The 24,246-nt window shown below is 39.2% G+C and overlaps 1 protein-coding gene across 1 annotated transcript in view; it reads left to right on the top strand.

Annotated features, from left to right (window-relative positions):
* Positions 1–24,246, top strand: part of NT5DC1 (5'-nucleotidase domain containing 1) — a 131,706-nt gene that overhangs the window by 93,414 nt on the left and 14,046 nt on the right. The window contains exons 9-10 of the mRNA XM_008637938.2: positions 19,474–19,592; positions 20,431–20,589. Of these exons, the coding sequence (XP_008636160.1) occupies positions 19,474–19,592; positions 20,431–20,589 (278 nt within the window). The remainder of the gene's footprint in view (positions 1–19,473; positions 19,593–20,430; positions 20,590–24,246) is intronic.

The raw sequence follows: 24,246 nt of genomic DNA on the forward strand, positions 1-24,246 counted from the left end.
CTTTCCCATTATCGCATCACTTTTTAATGCACATCAAATTACCAGCCTGACTGCCAGCTCTGATCATTGCCAAATATATGTTTTACAATCCAAAATTATAATTGAAATGCTAAAGATAAACCTTAATTCCCTGAAAGCCTTCTCTAAGTCTGTATTCACAGGGAATTCTGCTTGGTCTTAAAGAAGGCTTATATATCTTTTATTTTCAGCGCATGCACAGCTGTCTTTTCTGATCTGGGGGTTTTTTGATAAATTGAAAATGTATTGCTGGCTGTTCAGTGTCTGAATTTGAAACACATACTTAAAAACTTATGTATAGCCTCATATATGTGTGTATATATCTGTATAGGCTGAAAACAATCCTATTGATGGAGTGCCAGTGGATGCCACATTTCGAAGCTTGCTTTCAGTTACACTTCCAGGCTGTGTGCCTTATTCCTGAATTGGAATTTCTGTCCATCTCAAGGTGCCTCTGCTGCAGAATGTAGCATTCTCATTTAAGAAACTTTCGGTCCTCTAATTTTTATGATGCCATTTTAACAATTCTGTGCAGAATCCTTTTTCCACTTTCAGTCTTCTTCTCTAGCCCTCTAAAAATACAAGAAAATTCTATAAGCTGAAAGGACCAATTAGAAAAGTAAATAAGGGGACAGGATATAAAACACCATACCTCTGGACTGAAGACCATCTTTGGTTATTAAGGACTTCAAGACTTCAGGAGGGGTGATCCCATGTCTGCTACTTGAGTTATCTTTTGCCATCTTTTGTGACATCTGGGCTTGATTATGCTGGAGATGGGCTACAGAACTGGGTGGAGACTCAGGGCTGATTCTCCTGATAACTAGGTTTTGCATTTATTTTCTAAGGATATTTAGGCCTGAGGACCAGGATGAGGAAGGAGGTGCCTTTCTTCATGTGTAAGGAATTTAACTTCTTTTTAGGTTATTCTTTTTATTTGCGATTTCTGTCTTTACCACCAGAAGAATATCAAAATACTATCCTGTAAATTTTATAAGACCTTAGTAAAACTATAGAATATATATTAAAATGTGGAATTTTTAAAACATTATATAGCACTATTATATATCTCATTTAAATAGTCTTGCATTATTCACTCATTTGAAGAATATAAATGCCACCTCTAGAAAATTCTGTTAAAATTTTCAATGAAAATGCATTGAATTGAATCTACAATATAGCTCAATAGCTATGATTGTGGTATAATAGGTATCTCAGTTACTACCTCTCGCAGTGAAGGCTGCCTTGATAAGAAAAAGATATTTCTTTTTTTGTGCATCAGCCTGTGAGGTTAAAGCATGAAAGCATAGCTAGTCTTTTTTGCTATTTTAGTTGTTCCAACTATGTTTCTTACCAATCTTATCTTGCATTATATCATCAGATCTTCATATTTAAGTGTAAATTCAATTTTTAAAATAGTTTTGGATTTAGGCCTTAGCTGATCACAGATATGACAGCACATTTGTTGGTATTTTTATGCAGAAACTTGATATTTAGTGAAGAAGTCACTCTCCCAATAGGAACCTGTTCTTCTGTTGCACCTGTGAATCCTTACTCAAATACATGGGTTGTGGCCCTCAGTCTGCAAAGACTGTCGTATTTCCCACATATTTGGTCTATGCCTCTAGACCCAGGCCAGTGCTGGGATTAAATTAGACTTTTTCTTCTGTTTGATGTGGATTCCCTGCACATCTTTATCACCGGAGCTCGGCTGCCCATGAGCAAGGGGGGGAAGGAAAATCTGCTGACCTGAATGCAGGGGGGCACAAGGACATTTGTGTGAGGCAAAGATGAATTGGAGAGGGGCTGGGGGAGCCAGGTGGTGGGAAGGGAGAGCCTGGGAAGAGGCTGTGTAAGAGCAGAGTGGTGCATGGAAACATACATAGGAAAGGGATTTCACGCTGGTGGGGCTTTTTGAATTTCAGGTCTTTGCTTTTGACTTCTACCATTGTCTCAAGGAGAACTTTTGCAATAAGGCTAATATGTCAGATAGCTTAAAATGATGTACCCAGGTACTGGGAAGACTGGTGCTCCCAGCTGGCCCTCCAGCCACAGCAGGGATGCAGCACCATCCTCCCATGGGTCTCAGAAGCCTTTTGCAGGGAAGCCCATGAAGGGCCTCTTCTTGCACCTCTCGGGAGGCACAAGCAGAATAACAACAGCACCAGCAAAGGTCACCTGTGTAATCTTTTCCTCCGGTGGCTCAGGGTGTTCCTTTATGTAATGCAGCTGTGCTTGTATCCATTCTTCTGGAGATGGTGCTTCTTCCTATCAGTCTGTCTGGGTATATTCTGTAACATGAGACAACATAATAATGCATTTTTGCTGGGAGCTTGTGACAGAGTGGCATGGACAGGTTGTGCTAGCTGCACACTGCATTATTCAAGAGGTGTAAAGTCTGTAACCATTTCCCAAATCTCTTCTAAAATGACTGCCTTTATATTGTTGTAACATCCCACAGTGCCTTATGGCCCTTAAAAGCAATGCTGCTCTTTTTAGGGAAATGCTGTTTAGCAATTCTTTAAAGTGTATTGGCACTGTTTTTCATTTATTTTCCAGCTATTTAGGAAAGAAAAAGAAGTATTATAACTAACAAGTAATGATATTTTGTACTCTAGTTTTCAAAACTAGATCTTTTTGTACGTCGCAGGATGATGATATTAAGATGAAGAGTCTCTTACTGCTCTAATATCAGAAACAGGTTCTGTAATAAGCTGGCAGTAGGAGGTCCACTGTTGAAAGGGATAAAGTATCTTGTTCTATACCCAAGCCACCACTGAGAAATAATTCCCTACTCGTATGTCAGCCAGGGATTTTCATTTTATCAAGCAACTGGTTGGTATGGATGATTATATAGAAATAATTCATATTCAGTGATATAACCTGGCCATTTTTAATTTTTATTATGAAAAACTGGAAGGATTATGGAGGCACCTTATAAAGATGCTTCCTTCAGTTGACGCCCTCTTTAGCAACATAATCAATGCCTGACTCTACTTTCTGAAAAGCAGGCTAGGGGAGGCCAGTAGAGCTGACAGTGGAAGACACATACAAATTTCATCTCATAAACCAGGGTTTGCTTTCATACAAATATTCATAATCCACTTGAGAAGCTCAGAGAGTGTTTAAAAAAATCCACAATGTCAGGCCTCTTGGATGACTGTTTCACCTCCTACCCTTTGTTTAAATGATCTTAGTCTAAAACTATTCCACTTTGTGTACTGCCTTTGCAAGGTATCAGCCACTCCACAGATTATTTTTCTGATAGTGTAAACAGCTGTCTCAAAGACTTCTGGTTTCCTGATATTATTTATGTGCTGTAGACAAACATTTAGAAAATCAACAGATGTTACCTTGTAATCAAAGGGATTTACCAATTAATCTTTATAAGGTTTGCTAGATAGTACCTGTGTGTAGTTTGAAATCAATACTTTGGGAATCATTTGAGAATAGAGGCGATTATTTCCTATCATGTCATCAATGTTTGTAATTATCTATGGGATAGGTTAGATGGGAGTCTTTTAACTGTCCTGATGGGTTAACAAACTCTTTCCAACAGTTAAATTTTATTTTATTTCATTTTTTATAAACATAGCCTTAGTTGACTGTGACCGTTTTGATTTTGGATTTTATGTGTTCAGTACAAAGTTCTGTGTGAAAGCATTTAAAACAGGTGCAAAAAGCAGAATAAAGCTGGGCCAGCACAGACTCACATCCTTTTGCAGAGCGGGTTGTTAAAGTCACAGGCTTCATTTTTTCTGATAGTTTCCAAAGCCCTTGGCTACTGTATTTGATGGTCATTGCCTCACAAAAGCAAATGTTTTGTACAATTTTGTTCCACTACAGAGATAATGAATTAGAAGTTGACAATGCATAGTTGATTACTAACTGGCAGTGTATCATTTTTAAACCTGTCGTGAAATGCAAGAGGCACTCTGCAGTTTGCACTGATGGTGTGTGCATCCACTACTACAGTGACATGGTTAAACTGGTGTAAGTTCTTCAAGTGGTGACTCTGTAGTAGGTAGACTACATGGTAGCCAAAGAATGACTTTTTCCTTACAGTGGAAATCTGAGCTGAGAAGCCATCCCTTTTCCTAGCAGGAGGAATAGAGCGAGTGTGGTTTTTTGTGTTTATTTGGGGTTGTTTTTTGAATGGGCTTTACTGGTACTTGCTTCAGAAGTGCTGTGAGGCCAGATTGTCATCACATCATTTATACAAATTTGTTATACTAATGATGGGTTTCACTCAAGCATTTTAGAGCACATAAGAAGCAGCAAAGCTCTGTTTCTGTTTCTACTGGGAGAGCACTGTGTTGAATTGCCCGACTACCCCAATTCACTGTAAACCTGGAGCCTGGGCCAAGGGCTAGAATTTCAGCCTGAATCTGGCCGTAGGAGGTACCTTGTTATCAACTGAACCGCCCAATGGAAATTGGGTTTGGTGCTCCTTCTTGAGCTCCTTTGGCTCAACCATATTAGCCAGAAGAGCTGCCAGGACACAGGCTAATTCTTTAACATTTACTCTGTTTGCCTAAGCATTGAGGCTTATGCAATCTCATGGTATGTGCGGGTAGGAATTTCCGCCCATCCCCTACTGTGAACCTCTATCAATACTGCAATTTCAACCACATTTGAGTCTGGCCTAGCATTCTCAGAGATATTACAGCCTCGAGAGGCTGGAGAGGAAAAGATGGGTCTATCACTGCCAACACGGAGAAAGGCTGCAGTATAAACTTCCCCTTGATTAGATATCTGAGTATCCATCCATGAGAGCCTAGCTACAAATGACCCAGCTACTGGAAAAGCACCCGTGAGACTCTGCACCCTATTAGACATTCAGTGAATGCAACAGCAGAAACAACTTCATAGGAAGATAGGCCCCATTATTTCCATTGTTGTTCACAAACAACTCCTTGTCTATTTAAAAATTTTTTTAAAAGAAAAAAAATTAAACAGTCTTTGAAATAAGGCATCTCTTTGTTGCTTTGTCATTGAGATGAAGGCTGAGCTGTGGATGCATTCTCCAATGCCCATCCTTCTTTAAAAGAAAAAAGTTATAGTAAGTGTGTCAGGCCAAAGTCTTTATATGTTTGCATAGTGTTCAAAGTACCTCAGAGGATAAAAGGAATAAGAAGTTATTCATCCAAAAATCAAAACAGTGAAAAACTGCAACTTGCTTCTGCATAAAGACAGCAGGGGTTGCTTCAGCTGATTACCTTTGATATTAAATAGCGTGTTTGGCACAGAGCTGATAAGAATATTACAGAAAACTAGTTCAAAGAAAGTTAAAACTGCTGCTTTCAAAAGCATGGTATCAACAATATTCCTTTTGTTAAAACTGGAAAACATGTTTAGCATAATTGCCAAGTACTCCAAAACAGAATTCTTTGTGTATGGAGAGTATGTCTTCATTTTCAAAAGGAGTTACAGTAACTACTACAGTAACACTACTACAAAATCCCAGCTATTGATTATATCATGTTATATTCAAGGTCTTGAAGGATAAAACTTAAACCTCTTTTCTTTAAGGTATTGTGCAAGGATGTGATAAGAGTCAGTTTCTGTCTTCAAGAAACCCACAGGCAGACCAGATAAACAAATGGTAGAAAATAAAAGCACTGGCTTTTCTGCTTGAGCCAAGGAACCAAGATATTGAATGACCTCCCCTGAATTGTATCTCCAGCAGATCTGCATATCCACCTAAGATATCTAATGTCCTAATCCAGAAGCAGTGAAGAACTGTAAACCGGGTTTGAATAAGGACTCATAAGTCTTGACTGTGAAAATCCTTTTAGCCCTTTTTAAAGATTTAGCATAATGGGATAGTTAATATTATTTCAATTAATTCTGCTAGATTTAATTTTTATGGTTCATTAATATATCCTTTATAATTTCAAGGAATTGGACCCATGAACTTCATGTGTTCTATACTGAAATTAATCAAAATATTCAATAGTTATCCAGTAATTACTTCAAAATATTGAAAGTGATAAGCGCGACTAGTTGTTTGTTTTGGAAGACAGTTGCATACCAGTGTTTCAGGCCATGTTTATGTTTCACTTTAATGGAAGAAACGTCCTTCATAGAGAATCACGTCAAATGCCTTTAAACACATATACTATATGATTGGGAGGTCATTAAAAGTCGAGATCTATAGAAAATCCTCAGTCATAGTTTTGTGATCACTTTCTGGTGTTGTTTCTTTATTGACTTTTATTTCAGGACTCTAGCAGAGAGTAGAACCTTGATACAGTCTGATCTGGATTGTACCAGAGAGACAAGGCAGGAAAACTCCCACACTTCGGAAGCCAAATTAATCAAAAAAATGCAGCTTCTTTTCACAGCAGAATGAGCTAAGAGCCTGTCAACCCAATCTTCTCTCTCCAGTGGGTGCCCATAGAACATAAATTGCCATAGCCTAAGTCTGTGTTTTCAAAACCAAAACCAAAATGCCTAAATGACCACTTTGTATTCCAGACAAAACTGTGTTCAGCAAAAAAATTATCTGGCGTAAGGGAATTCTTCTCTAAGACATGAAAATGTTTTTAAGGGGAGATGATCTTTTCCTCCATATTCTCTAAGAAGAGACAGACAAGATTTAGAAGCAAAGCAGTCAGCACCCAACCTAGACTACATTTATAGTGCAGTAAAAATATGTGGTGCATAAAAATGATTGGGATTTATGGAAGATTTTGCACTGAATGTGGAGACCCAGTTCTGTATGGAAGACAAAAGCAAATGCACATTTCCATACATGAGCAATGCTTGCCAAGCTGACTCCTATTAGCCCTGAGATTAGCTCAGCTGGTTAGAGCATGGTGCTAACAACACCAAGGTCACAGGCTTGTGGTAACATTAGTAGCAGCCATTCTGGAATAATACCTTGAGTTCTCATGTTTATGCTTCCACAGAAATGCTTAAGAACATCTAGCAATTTTTTATACAGATAATGCAATTCAATACCAACAATTCTAGACTAGAAGCGGGGAATTATGTTTATGAATGTCTTTTCACCTGCATTCTATTTCCAAGCACATACAAGACTGTCCATCAAGAGTGTCCATGACTGGGGCGAAGAACTAAATTGAAAATTTCAAAAGACTTAAAGGAACACTAGGGAGACAAACCATGCACAACTCCACAGCTGTTCTGGCATTAAGAGAATACATACTTCCTTTTGATTTGTTCTGTGCATTTTTATTATTAGATGGTTAAATACATTTTATTTGTATTTACAGATACATTTTATTTTGTCCATGGAACAATAAATATCCCACTGGAAAGCTTATAAATTTATGTAGATTATTACCAGACTCTACTGCTCTTTCTAAGTAGGATGTTACACCCTTGGTAGCTTATTCAAAACCTGGCTTTTCTTCTTGCCAAATCTGTATCAGAGAAATGTGGATCATTTTCAGAAGCTATTTTTTTATATGGAGTTGCAAGCCTCTCACTGTCATGGTTTCACCACAGCCAGCAGCCAAGGCGCTCACTCACTCCCCCAGCAGCAGGATTGCAGAGAGAATCAGAGTGTAAAAGGTAGAAAACTCATGAGTGGAGATAAAGACAGTTTCTTAGTGAAAGCAAAAGCTGCGCCCTCAAGCAAAACAAAACAATTCACAGCTTCCAGGAAGGCAGGTATTCAGCCAACCCCAGGACAGCAGGGCTCCTTCACACATAACAGTGACTTGAGAAGGCAAACTCCATCACTCTAAATGTGTCTCCCTTCCTTCTTCCTCCCCTCACTTTATGTACTGAGCATGATGTCATATGGTCTGGAATATCCCTTTGGTCAGTTTGGGTCGCTGTCCCAGCTGTGTCTCCTCCCAAACTCCTATGGCACCTCCAACTTTCTAGCCAGCTTGGAAGTACTAAAAGCAGAAAAGTCCTTAACTCTGTGTAAGCTCAGCAATAACAAAAACATTTCTATTTTCATCACTGTGCTCAGCACAAATCCAAAACACAGACCCCTCCCAGCCACTCTGAAGAAAATTAACCCTTCCCCAGCCAAAACCAGCACACTCCCTCAAACAAAAATTGACCCAGAAGTACATTGTAAGGATGCTGCCATATGTCAAAAATCAGAGGTCTATTTTGAAACAATTAAGTGCCAGTAATAGATACAGAAACCACAGTGTGTAGAAACTGCTCTGGCTATCTATCATCTATCCTCAGCCACCTCCCACTGTAGGCAATGAAGGGCCAGCAGGCCTGGTCCATGGAGGGCTTTGCAGTGCCCAAACAGCAGTGCCTCCACTGCACAGAGGATATCGGCCCATTGACCCAGTGCTGCGCTTCCTGTTGTAGAGCCTTCACACTGTGTTTCTATGTCTGGGTCTGAATCCCAGCTGAGGTGTTCTCACTGCTTAATTACAGACCTGCAGTGCTAATCAAGAGCCCCAAGGAAGCCAAAGGTCTTGCAGAAGTGGGACAGGACCTATGGAAGATGGGATGCCTGAGGGATGGGTCAATATAAGTTTGTAAATTTTACTGGTCTGCTGAGATTTAGTTCAAACCTGTGAGAAATAACTTCACATTGCAGTTCTTAAAACGGTGTCAAAATCCAAATGGAATTCCTGGAAGAAAGAAAAATTACCTGTGACACAGGGGACATACCAGTATGACTTTGAGGGGGGAAAACCTTCTTTGACATATATCACATGCGCATAAACAATATGTGATAGAAGTTGGGAGTTTTATTCATCTTTATTCTCCACGTAATTGTTTTCATCTGTAGAATTCAAAAGAAGTAGATGATTAGACAGAGAACCTTGTGATTTGCTTCATAACTAATTTGGAAATTGGAATTGAGGCAGTTTGTAGTAAAGCAAAGATAAAGTTGTGTATGGTACATTCCTGGCAGAGCGATAGCTGGCAACTGACGCAGAAAGCTTCCCTTCAGCATAGTTTCCATGAATCTGTATGTGCTGGTTTTGATTAAGGAGCTTTAGAGTTCTCTTGTGTGTTCTCCAAAATGTCAAGCTTTTATTAAGGTTAGTCTGTAGAATTGTTTTTTTGCAGAAAGCACATTTTGGTTTTCCTGCTGCAGATCTGCTATTGGAAGCAAGTAGCGAAAGGAGATGGTTAGGAAGCCCTAGAAATGAGCTGAGAGCATGTGGAGGAGTCGTGACCAAAGCCTAGGCTGAGATCTGCTTCAGTTTGATATGACAGGTGATCTCTGCCTCAGTTTCACAGTTTCTAAATACTGCAGCTTATCCAATGTTTATGAAGCACCCAGGAGAACTGCAAAGTGGTAAGTGGCAGATGAGATCTACAACAAACAGCAGATGTGGATTTATTGCAAGAGGTAAATATCAAGTGTGTAGAGAGTCACATTGTTTAGGAGCATCTAATAGGAAATAATAGGTCAGAGAATTTAAGAAATGGACATTTCTTGGCTGGTAAGCAATCATGGGACACTGCGTCCTTTAGGTGAGTAGCAAGTCCTCTGTAGTTAATGTTCCAAAGGGAATTAGTTCTTGCAACCTGAAAGCTCAAAAACAAAAGTGGTGTACCATCTTCTTCCTCACTCTCTTTGTTCTTCAGCCTGTCTTTATTATTCACATTGAGCTCCAGATGTCTTAAACTTCAATATGTATGTTGCATGTTTTTCTAGGTAGAGTTAGTGACCCCAGGACTTTTTCTCTTCATTAGCAAACATGTTCATTCTAACTTGAGTCTTATCTGCTGTAAAACCACTTCATATATTATTACTGTCCACAGATTCCAGGTGCTTCTGTGATAACTGCCAGACTAAGACTAAATGCTCCAAGATTATTATTCTTTTTTTTTTCTGGAGTAATAGTAGCAAGAGATTTTATCGGTGAAATTCCTGCATAGAGAGAGCTGGCACAATGCTCTTGGTTCTGAGAAACAAGGTAAAGCACATTTTCATATAGATACCCAAGTGGTTTTGCAAACCACACAACATGCACAGATAAGGGACTGGAAAGGTAATCATAGAATGGTTTGGGTTGGAAGGGAATCTTGAAGATCATTAGTTCTAACCCCCCTGCTGTGGACATGGACACTTTCAGGTGGACCAGGTTGCTCCAAGCTCCATCCAACATGGCCTTGAACACCTCCAGGGAAGGGGCATTCTCAACTTCCCTGGACAACCTCTGCCAGTGCATCACCATACTCACAGTATCTAGTATCTAATCTAAAGCAACTCTCAATTTAAACCCATTTCCCATTATCCTCTTGCTACATGTCCTTGTAAATATTCTTGCCCCATCTTTCCTGTAAGTTCCCTTCAAGGCCACAATTAGGTCACCTCAAAGCCTTCTCTTCTCCAGTCTGAATAATCACCGTTCTCTCAGCCTTTCCTTATAGAAGAGGTGCTCCATCCCCCTGATCAGCTTTGTGGCCTTCCTCTGGACTCACTCCAATAGGTCCCTGTCCTTCCTGTGCTGAAGATTCCAGAGCTGGATGCAGTACTCCAGGTGGGGTCTCAGGGGAGAAGGATGTTAGGGGGACCATGTCAAAGGCCTTACAGGAGTTCAAATAAATGACATTTGTAGCTTTTCCCTTATCCACTGTTGTAGTTACTCCATCATAGAAAGCCACTAGGTTGATCAGACAGGATTTTCCCTTGGTGAAGCCATGCTGGCTGTCTGGAATCACCTCCCTGTGCCTTAGGAAGTGTCAGAGGAATCACTTCTTTTACTTCTTCAGAAGACTCATTACTACAAATCTTTCATGTGAGTCTTCCCTTCAAAGGATAACTAAACATACTTTGCCAGAAAGGAGTAATTTCCATTTTTACTTGCCGTCTCCAGCAAGTTGCATTGTTCTGAGTTTTACAGTGACTGTTTCACACGTAGGAACTCTTCCTGTTTGTTAGAACATTAATTCCCTATCATTTTTTATTTTGTTTGTTAAATGTGAAGTTGTTCTGTATCTCAACAGATCCTACAGGAACAAGGTTTCATGTTGATTTTCACTCTGGTGTTACCTGTAAGCAGACCTTAAACAGCTTCTGAAATCTATGCCAGTTGTTCTGTCATACTCTTTGTCCCCCCTTTGAATTCATCCATGACTGTGATCCACAGGGCCATGAAATTGACCCCAGACCTCAAGACTGAACGTGTCATGTCTCTGTCTTCACATGCTCACACTTCTATTTCCCTTCTTTTGTAATGTTTTTATCTAAAAGGAATAGTAATAATATAAAATGCAGTAGAGACTGTAATAAAATCATCCTTATTGCAAAAAAAATTGCAGAATCACCATTAGGATTCATTGATGATAAATGAACAGACTCCAAGGGGAGAGTCTAAAATACGTGTTAGGTCCCAATCTCTTTTGGTATCTCTTGAATATATTCTTGAGCAAAGGGAAACAAAATATAAGGCAGAAAATATATCAGGAATAAAGTGTGTTTGCTACTGAACAAAACCACCCAGTGTGATTTTGGGTATGTTTCATATTCTTTTATATCTATGATGTTAAATTATTAGTGGCAGTTTTTATATTTTCTAAGAGAAAATGGTCTTTAATTATTTAATGGCATTATATTCTAATTAAATATTTTTTCTTTGATTGTTACTTGAAGTGCCAAGTATTATAAATAATCTATAAAAATACTCACTATTTAGTACATATGTGAAGCAATGCCAAGGTAGTCTCTTCCCTGACAGCTGTATTCAAATGGGTTTAATATCAGTATGATTTTTACATGTGTAACGTAATGTTTCTCTGCTACCATGTGATAAAAAGAAGTCTTGGATCAACAGGAGCCAGAACCCCTCTCTCAGCAGTCTCAGATGTTAGCTTTCATTTCCGGAGAAAACGACGGATCATTCTAAGGCATCCAGTTTTCCTTAGAAATACTGTGTTTGGGTTGGGTTCTTCTTTTTAATTACTGAAGCTGAGCAAGGCTCTAATAACCACTATCTGCAGCTCTACTTGTAAAATGACTAACAAGCAGAAAGCTGTGTGGGTTTGCTTATTTGTTTATTTATAATTCCCAAATTTATTTTTTGCATTTGGAATCTTAAGTTAGTCTTCAAAGGTTGACATAAAACTGCTCCCCTTCAGAGGCAGCCAATATTTGGAGCTGGAACTTCAGACAGAATAAATCAATAAAATTAAAACAGGGATTTGAGACAGTGTAATAAGTTAGGAAGAAAGAATGGAACTACTCATAAATCGTAAATCAACCTGTTGTATAAATAGTTTAGTATAAAAGTTAATGAAAATGTCTATTGTGTATTCCAGGCAAATGAGTATGTGTGATAACTATGCATGCTAATGTCTCCTATGCAATCATTATTTCCTTTGAAATAACATCTTTTAGGGACTTGAAAAAATGAAAAGCAAAGGCCCCTTGCAGCCGGGTCCTTATATTGCTTTGTGGGGATACATTTGTTCAGAATCAAACTATCCATTCCAGTTTTCATATATATTTTATACCTGAAGTAATAAGATACAGGGAAAGAATTCTTAGTCTCTCTGTAACTGTGGATTAAAGAACTTTTATTCTTTTTTTGGTCCTTGGGGTTATTTTTTTTTAAGTCTAAGGCCAAGGTAAATGATGGCATGGAGTTTTTCCACATTACACTTCAGTGTCAATTTTCAGTGGGGAAGACTATGGTCCAAGAGCAAATTTCAATATGTCTTTTTTCAGTAGATATTGCTAGGGTTTGGGTAAACTAAAAGATTACAGGCTACACAGTGCAAAGAAAATGCTTTGTGTGTCTCACTTTGATTTTAATTGAGAAATTGAGAAATTTTTCTGAAGTGACAGGTTAGGTCAGAACTGTCTGATGGCTCTCATCTCATCTTCTCTGCTTCCCTCCATGTTCTGCTTCCATCTCATGTACCCCCTGGTAAGAACAGCTATGGACAGGTGCTTGAACTGAACTGTATATTCCTGGAATGTTTATGTCAGGGCTTTTTTCCTCAATTACCTTCCTTTTTTAAATTATTTTAATTGGAAATGCTTTCTGGAAAAGCCTGTCTCTCTCCATAATTATATAGGGATCTCTAGGAAGACTATGGTACTAATTTTAACATGGTTATTTTTCTGAGTGTTGGAAGCTCCTCATTTTTAAGGCTCTGGATCTTCTTACAAAACTGAGATCCAGAATAAAACTGGTCTAGAGAGGAAATTTATTTCTTTTCTTGCCATTTTGTACCTTTCCAAGATCCCAATCCAAAAACACAAAACAGACAAAAAACCCTTACAAAATATGTGCAATGAAGAAGGGAAATTATGTATTTATGTCCCACTTATCCTTGCAAAGTAGAAGTTTTCTGATTTATAAATGCAATTAAATAAAATTATGGCAAAACCCTCACCAAATTTGCACATGAACTACAATTAAAAATGAACTTGTAGGAGAATCATTTCCCTAAAAGTGATTTTTCTTTTCTGAGAAAAAAATGTCTTTGCTTGTATTTCATCATATCAGTGTTTTAAACAGAAATGCTTTGTTAGCCAGACTGTTCCTGGGGTGGCAAAAAGTTAATGCTTTGACAGATTTGAAAACAAATTACTTATCTGTAGGGAGATGTTATTTTCAGTTCCTGTAACACAGCAATCAAAACCTTCTAGAGAAACTTAATTGCTGACATCTCTAAAGGAACTACTGATTTTCTTACAAACAAGTAAAACTTCAGTTTAGTCTCTACCTAGCCTGTAGCTTGGCACAGTTTAAGCAGTAAGGCAGATTTTAATAAAAGCCTAAAAGGTTTTGATAAAACTAAAAATGTAAAAACTCTTTTTTTTTTTCATTTCTGCTCAGAGGATTCTGTGGTTTTTACATATGCCCAGAGCAATTTGAAAATACACTATTTTGTACTTTGGTCTTACCAGGTCTTACAAAACAGTGGAAGGACAGAAGTCCTTCCTGAGAAAAGTAATTGTTAATAATGGGATAAACAGTACTTAGGAATTATTAAGAAATAGGGGTTTTTTTCCACAGGGTGGTATCTGTATTTTTTCCTCAGCTTTATCTGTGGTGCTCTTCCAGAGCATTGCCAGCTTTTAGTAGTACTGTTATTTAGTCCTCTGTAGGATCGAACACATATATGTTGGGATTGCTAAGCATAAGAAATATGTATCACTCCCTATGTAAACTTTAAAATCATGTTCCAGTTTTCAAAACTGAATTTTTACTTTGATTAGTTCAGCCTCTGTCTCACCAACCTGTAAGCCACCCCAAAAAACACAGAATGATGAAAAGGCAGGAAGGGGAGGTGATCTTCAGGCATTTCCTGGGGAAAAAAAAAATAGTAACAGCTAGGATAGCCAAAAATGGAGATGGCCAAAATCACCAGTCACTTTGGGAAGCCTTAACCTTTCATTTCAGCATATCATGTTAAGGAAATAATTTGTTCTTTATCATTTCCCTCCAGTCATCCAGTCAGACAAGGGACTGACAAGGGCTGATGCATGAGCAGATGGATTTCACAGCTGCTTCCAGGGCACAGAAGTAATTCAGGGATGGCAAAACACACACTAATACCTGAGTGAATCCTGAAAACCACACAGCATAGTTGGTTGGTCTGTACACAGGAATTTTTGGTGATAGCCTAAAAAGGGTGCCCATAAGGTATGAAGCTTTACCTCCAGGAATCTTGTAAGTACTTGCTTTCTTCATGGAGAACATGCCCACAGGGAAACTGCAGCTTTAGTCATCCCATCTTGTTACACCTTTACAACTGGAAGAATCCACCTGTGCAGGTCCCCTTCTCCTTGTACAATAATGCACTCTCCTGCCCTGATTTCCCTTTTGGAAAGGAGAGTTTGTCTTTCTCAAGTGAGCTCAAAATGCTATCCAGAACCAGACTGTGTTTGCAAGTGAGACTGGAACATAACCCAGTTTTTATATTAATCCCTCATGGTCTGAAATGGCATTATTTTAAATTGCAGAGAGGCGTATCAGTGTGATAGTTGTGGACCATAGAATGGACTTGTTTTACAATAACCCCCGTGTTGGTAACCAGAGCTTCAGTTGCTGAACATGTGAGCCCATCTGCATGAGGTGCCTGCAGGCAGAGGGAGCCCACCGGAGCTGCCCATGGGCAAGAAGAGGCAGGAGCAGGTACAGGCACAAGCAGCGACAGAGTTGACACATTTTTCATTCTACTGCACAGCTCAAAGGGAAAAAAAATACCAGTAACTGTAATAGCCAGTCTAACTGGGTCTGTGTGGAAATGGGTTAAAGGCTCTCTAGAGAAAGGCAGAAGGAGGGGCTGTAGGAGAGCTGTATGCACACTGTAGTTAAACCCAGCACACTTTCAGCTGACAGGGCCTCTGGGCACTTGGAATTGCTTTCTTCCCCAGGTCTCTGCCCAGTCAAGTAGATGTGAGGTGTCCTCAGGCTCTTTGGTGAGTCACTGGCAGGTCCTGGCCCCAGTGTATAGCCAGCACTCACTGCAGGGCACCCAGCCAGAGGAGCAGCACAGGGTGGTGCCTCAGGAGTGGTGAACTGATGAAAATTAACCTGGGTGTAGGTATGGCTCACTGTAGGCAAAGACCTGTTGAAGCATAAATTCACCCTTGCCTCAGCTTCTCTCTTAACCTTGGGCTTCCCAGCTGAGAGCCCTATCTCACAGGCTGGGGTCTAACAGTGTAAACACCAGCCAAGCTGGGGATAGACCCCAGGTTCAGACCCTTCCCATCTCAGCAGGTATAACTCGTAAGAGGACACAGAGCAGATGGCAGTAAGCAAGCTGTGCAAAGTCTTTCCCAAAAAATGACTCTGCCAAAGTAAATTACCATCAGTTGTCATTTAAATGAGAATAAGCTTCACTGATTACATTTTGCATAATCATTCAGAATGAAACCAGATGTTCCTCAAGCCATGTTTTAAAGCTGCAATGCATGTTTAAACGTAGGCAAGAACATTCTCACAAGAAAAAGGATATTGAGTCTTGTTAGTGAACTGGTTTCTCTGAAAAAACTTATATTTTATTGGTGATGAAAGTATATTTATGAATCAGAAACCATTTCCCAAGCTGTTAGACAAAGCTGTATGGAAATTACCATCCCAGCAATGATAGTATTGCCCCAGCATGAGTCAAGCTTTCCTTGTTGTTTTTAAAAAGGAACAGTAACTTCCCCTCAGGAAGACAGCTCTGAATCACGGTTAGGTTTGGGCAAGTGTTTTAACAGAATGATTTTCTGGGTTTAATTATTTTAATTTTACTTGCTTGGTACCTTTACATTTCTTGACGTGGCAGGTTTTCAGTCTACAGCCAGGAATCTGGGTTTCAGTGTTATGTGAGGCTTCAGAAGAATCACTTCATCTAAATCATCAGAGAAATTCTTGTTGGTTATCCAGTCTGTTTGAAATTGTCAGGACATCTCTTTTCCTCCTAGCTTATAAGACCTAAAGCACCCCCACCTATGTATGTTGCTTCCTGCTGGAAGAATATTTATAGCATTTCTGACCTTTGAATGAACTTATAAGAATCAATAACAGCAAAGTGGGAAGAAGGTCAGCAGCAGTTTTCTTCTTGACTGAGTGTAGCTAGTATTAGGCTTGGAATATCTAGCATATATTAGGAACTATCATAATCATATTTATGCAGCATTTAAGCGAATTAGAAACGGTCCTCGTTAATGACTTATTGCAACTGCAACTCCATCCATTTCCTTCCACTTCAGATTACAGTAATAAAATTGACACAGTCACCCCTTGATGTGTGAGCACAAGCAGCCATGTGAGATGGTTCAAGGCAAGGTTTGTCCGTTCAGAGTTGTTATCCCTATGACCCTACAACTCAAATATTTTAAAGCACCCTTCCTAATTCCTCAAATTTAGGAAGCTCCTTCCAAAATCAAAGTGTTCCCATAATGAACTAGACATCTCAGTGCTGTTTGCTGCCTCCTTCTAAAGGGGAAATTAATTTCTCTTTATTTCATTGTCTAAAAGCAAATTTTCTAACTTAATTAAATCCTTTCCTTCTCCAGACTTGGCACCCCTAAAAAATGCTTGTTGCACTGTTGTTTGCCTACCACAGGGCCAACTAGTTCAGATTGTAACTGTGAATTAGAAACCTAAATTCCGGATGCCTTGAGTTAAGTGAGATTAATCCCATTGCTAGCAGTGACAGTAATAGCTCTCACAGAGCGAGAGGTCTTCTACCTTGTAATTAGAGTGAATTGTTTCAGTCAGGACTTCCCCTCGTGCCATTCCACAGAGGTAGCAAGCAGGGTTTTGCTCTTTGCTGGAGCCTCCTGAAGCTGCTGTAATACATAGGGCTCCTGTTTGCAAATGCAATGTCATTTTTCTGAAAATACCTCTCATAAAAGCTCCATTTTTCTCCAGTATTTTCCTGATTGACTGAATGGAGAGACAATGATAGCTATACAAATCTTCACAAATTTAAAAAAACTTCGTCGCATCTCAAAAGAGTTGTTTTCATGTGTTTCTTTTTCTATGTCCATGTCATTTGAAGAGTGTGGCTACTTGTTCAGTGAGCCATCCAAAAATGTGTCTAAAAATACAAGAAAAATAAAATAAATTTCCTGTTTTGACTTCTGTTGAACAAACTTCTGTTGAACAAACTTCTGTTTGTTCAAAAGTGGTTTGATCAAAGGTTTTAATAGTCAGGAAATTAAGATTTTTTTTAATGGATGCTATCATATTTTTTATTATTGTAATTATTGTTACATTCCTGAAGAAGAACAAAGGAAAAGACATTTCCACACAAGTTCCACATGAATTGTTAACGTCAACTTTGAATTTCCTTGTTTTTTCCTAGTTTATAAAACACCCTTAATATAGAATTGTTTTGTCTCCATTTCTTCAATTTCGTGGAATCATAATATTAAAGAATGGTGTCATTCCTCTCTCCACGCACCCATTTCCATCTTCTTGCTTCTTTTTTAATTTCTTTCAAAGACCAATGTATTGCACCATACACAAGCCATCCAAAAATGTGTCTAAAAATACAAGAAAAATAAAATAAATTTCCTGTTTTGACTTCTGTTGAACAAACTTCTGTTTGTTCAAAAGTGGTTTGATCAAAGGTTTTAATAGTCAGGAAATTAAGATTTTTTTTAATGGATGCTATCATATTTTTTATTATTGTAATTATTGTTACATTCCTGAAGAAGAACAAAGGAAAAGACATTTCCACACAAGTTCCACATGAATTGTTAACGTCAACTTTGAATTTCCTTGTTTTTTCCTAGTTTATAAAACACCCTTAATATAGAATTGTTTTGTCTCCATTTCTTCAATTTCGTGGAATCATAATATTAAAGAATGGTGTCATTCCTCTCTCCACGCACCCATTTCCATCTTCTTGCTTCTTTTTTAATTTCTTTCAAAGACCAATGTATTGCACCATACACATCTTCAGTGCTCTTAAACATAAAGCTGTCTTAGCATTTCACCATTCTCCAAAATTTGCACTTCAGCTTTCAGCAGTCTCTAACCAAGTAGATGTTGCTCTTTTCCTCTTATTCCTAATACATTTTAAGTACTTTGAAAAATTCTATAAAGCAAGAGAAAAACTGAAGTTCTGATGTTACACCTAAGTCAGATCTAAGTACTGGGTTGCTTTCTAACTCTTCTGTCTCTAGCAAGAAATAAGACACGTTTGAGACTAAATAACAAAATCAACCTTTTGTTATATCAATTCAATAGACAAAAGACATTAATATTAGTATTTCTGATGAAACTCTATCGGTTCACTGAGACTACTATTTTGGCTCCATCAAGAAGCTAAAAGGAGTTCATCTGGCAATAGCACATGGATTTGAAAAAGCAACAAGGTTATATGGACAGCGGGTCAGATCCATGCTTTGGAACCAGCCAGAGACAAAGCCTATGGCAGAGTTGGGTGATGACCAGGGAGTTTCAGTTTCTACTGATTTTTCTCATTTGCTGACACTGCCAGAGTGGGTACATGTCACTGTGATTTATACCACCACCAGCAACATTGTGGTTGTTGTCCACTCGTCGTCTCTTCAAAACTGGATGATAACTGGAACTCCTCATTGTTTGTTCTGATCTAAGGCCGGTGAACGCCCTTAAGAGCTGCTTCAGTCTTTGTTGGGTTTATGTCAGTGTTTAAAAACTGTGGGTCATTTTTATGCATGGCAAGGTACCTGCTGCCTCCTAAAGTCTGTTTTATTTCACAGTTTCACCTTCATCTGTAGCAGCTCCATCAGCCTGGTCTGTGTGGCCTCCTGCCTTCTCTGCTGCAGTGTTTGGGTGGCAAAGCCCATGAATTTAATTCTTTAGGTCTTCTGTAGCCAGTACTGATGAAACTCAACTGCTTCTTTTCTCACAAATATCTGTCTACCCCCAGCTACCAAACACCTTGACTGAATCCACAGTCAGTACTGGAACTTGAGCCAGACACTGGGGCTGGTTTAATGTCAAAATAGACCAGCTGTGCACAGGCGGCTTCTCGCACAAGTCACGAGTACAGGAGGATGGGCTGGTTTCACTAACAGCATGCAATTTTGCGTGGTGATTTCAGAGAATGACGAGGAGCAGGAGGCTCTGCTGTCACTGGACAAGCCTGGTTGGTATTCCCAAGGTAATGCTATCCAGCTTTATGATCTACTGAAGAAGATGACTGGCAAGTTGGATCCCAAGGTATGTTATAAGTGAGAGTAAATCTTTCTGAAAATACCCTGTTTCAGTCAAGAATTCACCAGACAACCTTTCATTAAAGTTCTTGATGTGATTGGTCACAAACATCTGTTCTGGTTGTGCTTGCTGCTAACAGCCTGCAGCCCAGAACTGGAAGTAGTGTATTTGTCTTCTTACCAGTAAAATATGTAAACTTTCTAGATGTAAACTTTCTGTATGCGTGGTTAAGCATTTCAGCAGCTTTGGGAAGAATCAGGTTGTAATCGGGAAATCTCCCTGAGGAAACAGATCATATAGATTAAAAGATGGCATCAGTGAAGACTAGGGCTTGGTTATTTTAAGTACAGGTCTGGACAGGTGAAAATGCCACTGAAGATGGTGTGACAACATTTTTCATAGTGAATAAATTCTTCCCTGGACACAGAAGATTTCTGAGTCACCGAGGAGTGCTTTATGTTCTCTTTTGTTTCCAATGTAGTCTAAAACTTGTTCCAGTTTAGTGTATTTTCTTGGTACTCTTTCCACTGCTTCCCATCAAGCTATTTCTGTCAGTCAAAAAACTCACACTTCCTTTTGCTGGTCCCAGTTAGGCATCCCTTTCCAATGCCCCTGGAGGGCAAGAGCAGGGAGCGTATGTGGGGCCAGCCTTTCCCTTATGGAACTGGTTGAAGATAAACCTCAAACTTGACATTAATACAATCTCTGCATGTCATGACCAAGTGTAAACATGGAGAAATTTTTATTAGGTCGTTCTAAAGCTCTTTTTCTCTCTCTGTGAAATACAGTTTGCTTGTGTTTTCCTTGAATACAATGACCTTCTAGTTTGCTTCTTCCCTCATAGGTTGTTTATTTCGGTGACAGTATGCACTCAGATATTTTCCCAGCTCGTCACTACAGCAACTGGGAAACTGTCTTCATCCTAGAGGAGCTTCTAGGGGACGGAGGTACAGTGCCTGCGAAGGCTGAATCTGAGCCCTTGGAGAAGAAAGGAAAATATGAGGTAAGGGTTCCTGCAGATGTTTCCTGGAACAGAATAAAATAAATTACAAAAAGCCTCATGTCACCTGCGCTAAGAATGAACCTTCTTATCCTACCAGGGTGCTGGCAGCATCAGCATGCCCCACAGATGTATCCTCCTTGTCAGGAGGATGCCATTCTGTCCCAGCTCAGCAATGCATGGGTAGCACAGCACCTCTCCCTGGAGCTAAGCCATGGATCTCAGAAAAGGAGCTGTACGTGCACTCCTTTAGCAAGAACCTTTGTAGTAACAAGATCCTGCCCTCCATCCCACAAGGAGAAATTTCATGCCCACTTATCACAAGTCCCGCACTTGAACTCTGCTAAGTTCATGACATTTCCCCGTGTGTTGAGGCCAACTGTAAACACGGACAAATTTTTATTACATTGTTTTAAAGGTTGCTTTCTCTGTGTGAAACATGGTTTATTTGTGCTTTCCTTATATACACAGAACTTTTAATTTGCTGCTTCCCTCACAGGTTATTTTGGTGACAGCTGTGCTCAGGTAAGAGGGACTGCTTCAAAATCTGGTCCAGTGCAGACTTACTGATAGTTATCTCAGATAAATAACGTGATTTTCAGGTTGATCACAGTTGGGAAGCAGGGCCTTAGCACTACTGTCACCTTTTAATTCTCCCACGGAAAGTGGAAAGTTACTATGGTTTATGCTTTCCTCTGCTGCCAAAGAGCAAAGTAAATAGGAAACAGCACTGAGATGGATGATGAGGCAGCATTCTACCTCCAGCATGTCCCATGTGGGTAGGAACTACAGCGAAGCTTCACTCTCCATTTGGAGTGTCTCTTCATTTCATATGCTACTAAATAAGTAGGTCATTTTCTTCTAGTTGCAGCAAGATACATTTGCTTCTCACACTTTGCTTTGTAAAGCACTAAACTTTATTTTTCTTTTAAAATAATTACTCTTTGTGGTTAAAAGTTAACTTACCAATAGAAAAGATTTGGGGGGTGCTTTTATACTAGGTATGTTTTTAATCCAAGTGTTGTAAAAGATCCTGGTTTTAAAGGAGGAAAGGGTATCTTCAATGGGACTAAAACAATATGGAAGTGCTATTTATATCTTTATATTTTTAATAGACGTATCTCATATTTCCCCCCACTATCCTGATTTCTAAACTAAGGTCAGACAAAGATATTTCAGTCACTGAAATAAGGAAATGTATTCATTAATGTTCAGGTTTTTTCCTGGGTTGTAGAAAAATAAAAATGAAGACAAAAAAATTTAATATACTATCAAAAGAATGTGTTTCTCAGTAGGAAGGGGACGTGGGGGAGGAAGAGCTAGTGGCACTTCATAGGTTAATACAATCTAATTTATGTAATTAGTGCTTTAAAAATAACTCATTTTCATCCATAAATTTGTTCATTCTCTGACTGGAGATTCTGCTGCATTGCTGCGTAAAACTTACATCTCTATGAGGTTTGGGGGATTTTGTTCAACATGGTTTCTTAAGCATGTTCAGTATATGCTTTTGAAGCACACATTTTTAAACAGACATATAGGAAGTTGTTCTTTTCCTGGGAGTACAAAGAGTAATGGATTGATGTGTTTCCAAGCCCACGATGATGATGTGGTTTTCCCTTGTTGCAACACCTCTGCTCGAGCGCCTGCAAGATCCATCTTCTCTATCACAGCAGCTGTCAAGCAGCAAATTGAGACTTTTAGACAGGTGCTTGACAGTTCACTGACACTGCAGCACTCTTGATAAGAGATTGCCGTATCTCAGGGAGACACCACCCCTACCACACACAACCCCTGTTCGTTTACATCCGCTACCAGTGACAGCGAGCAAGCAAGGGAGAAATGAATCGCACTGATTAAAGGAACCTGAACCAGGGGGGCCGTGGCAGGTCAGTGGTGTTATTTCATTACCATGCTGCTCACTGGAGTCTGAACAACAGGTCACATCCATATCTCTGCAGTTGACTGGACACCACTAACTTAACAGGACTAGTTCAAAGGGACTCCCTTTACAAGCCTGTGAGAGTTTTATTTTCATTCCCCCAAGCAACTTCTCCCATTAACCCTTTGGTTAAGAAGGGAGAAAAGCCAATTGAAAGGATTGTACAAAGACAGGTGTTTTTGGAAAATTAGTCACAAATAGATTAGATTTCATCTGGTTAATCAGCCTTAACATTCATTGGCAATAAAAAATACACTACTACTGTAGATTTTCTGTGCCATGCTGTGTGTGCAGAAAGGGACTGAAAGCTTAATACACGATGTAACTCTCAATTCTATCACTCTTTACAAAATACTATTAAAGTAATAAAGTATTGCTTTAATTGGCAATTGCATGTTTCACAAAGAAATTACAAAAATCTGGTTTTAGTTGTTTGACTGGTGTTTCATCACTAACAGGGAGAGGGGAAGAAAACAACCTCCTCACACACAAAGTTGGAGACTTGTAATTTCCATTTTCATTTGCAGTTTTTGTCTTTTCCCTTCAATTAAATGAATTATATAAGCCAGATAGACATAACTGTGAAATTACGGTAACAACTGCAGTTCTTTCAAGTGCATGAGTCATAACCAAATAAGCAAGAGAATAGCAAACTAAACACTATTTATGTAGTTACTTGGCTTCTAAGTAAATTGCAGCATGCAGGATGAATAAAAATATGAAGCATTGTGTTGAAACAGGAGCTCCACACCCCCCCCCCCCCCCCCCCCCGACGGGGCCCCCCCCCCGCCAGAATTGGGGGTTGGTTTGTTTGGCTGGAGGCTTTGGTTTTGCATTCTGTTCTTTAAATGCGTGATCAGTTCCATCAATGAACACTCAAAGGAAAGCTGGAATTTGTCCCAGGATTTCGAGGAAAATTATTACAGAGGAGCTGTCAGTGTGTAAAAAACCTTGGGCTATATGAATGAATGGAGCAGAAATCAAAGAATTAATTGGTGGATATAGACAATAATTTTGTAGTTAGAAGGGAGAACTTAATTTTTACAATATTGCCTAGTGACTGGTTCTTTGTAGAGGTCAGGGCTGTTATCACCCCGAATTTCCATTAACTCCCTTGGTGTGACAATAGACAAGGCTGTTTACTTTATGCCTTTTGGCTCTGTTTGTCTCTTTATTCCTGATTATCTGACACAAATCTAACAGTACTTTTAGGAAAAACCTGATGGGCTGTGTGAAGCCTGGTGAGTTAAAGCACCCTGAAGTGCAGCACATTTTATTTTACGTCTGCTTATCCCTGTGGTAGTTTAGGTACAATGATCATGGGTGAAATGTTTTATATTTGCATGATGTGTAGGAGGGCAGGTTCTGTGCAACAAAATTCAGACCAATGGGTCAGTTGTCCATTTGCACACCCAGCATGGGTGTGTTATACAGGGACAGCCGTTGTTGTGGCCAGCACAGCTGTGCTGACAGAAACATCTCAAATACTTACTGTTACACCAGCAAAACTGTATTTTGAGCATTGATTTTTTTTTGTGGCATCAAGAGTCAGTGGTGGTGTTACTACCTCAGCACAAAGCATACAGTCATCAGTACCATCACTGATACTGGATGCAGTAAAGTATTCCTCATGCTCCTGCTTGGTACAAAGGTGATGGCATAGATGGCAAATCTGCATCTAAATAAAGCCCTTAAAAATACTAACAGCTTGATCTTTC

Source organism: Corvus brachyrhynchos, unplaced genomic scaffold (assembly GCF_000691975.1).
Source record: "Corvus brachyrhynchos isolate BGI_N302 unplaced genomic scaffold, ASM69197v1 scaffold14, whole genome shotgun sequence".
Lineage (NCBI taxonomy): Eukaryota > Metazoa > Chordata > Aves > Passeriformes > Corvidae > Corvus > Corvus brachyrhynchos.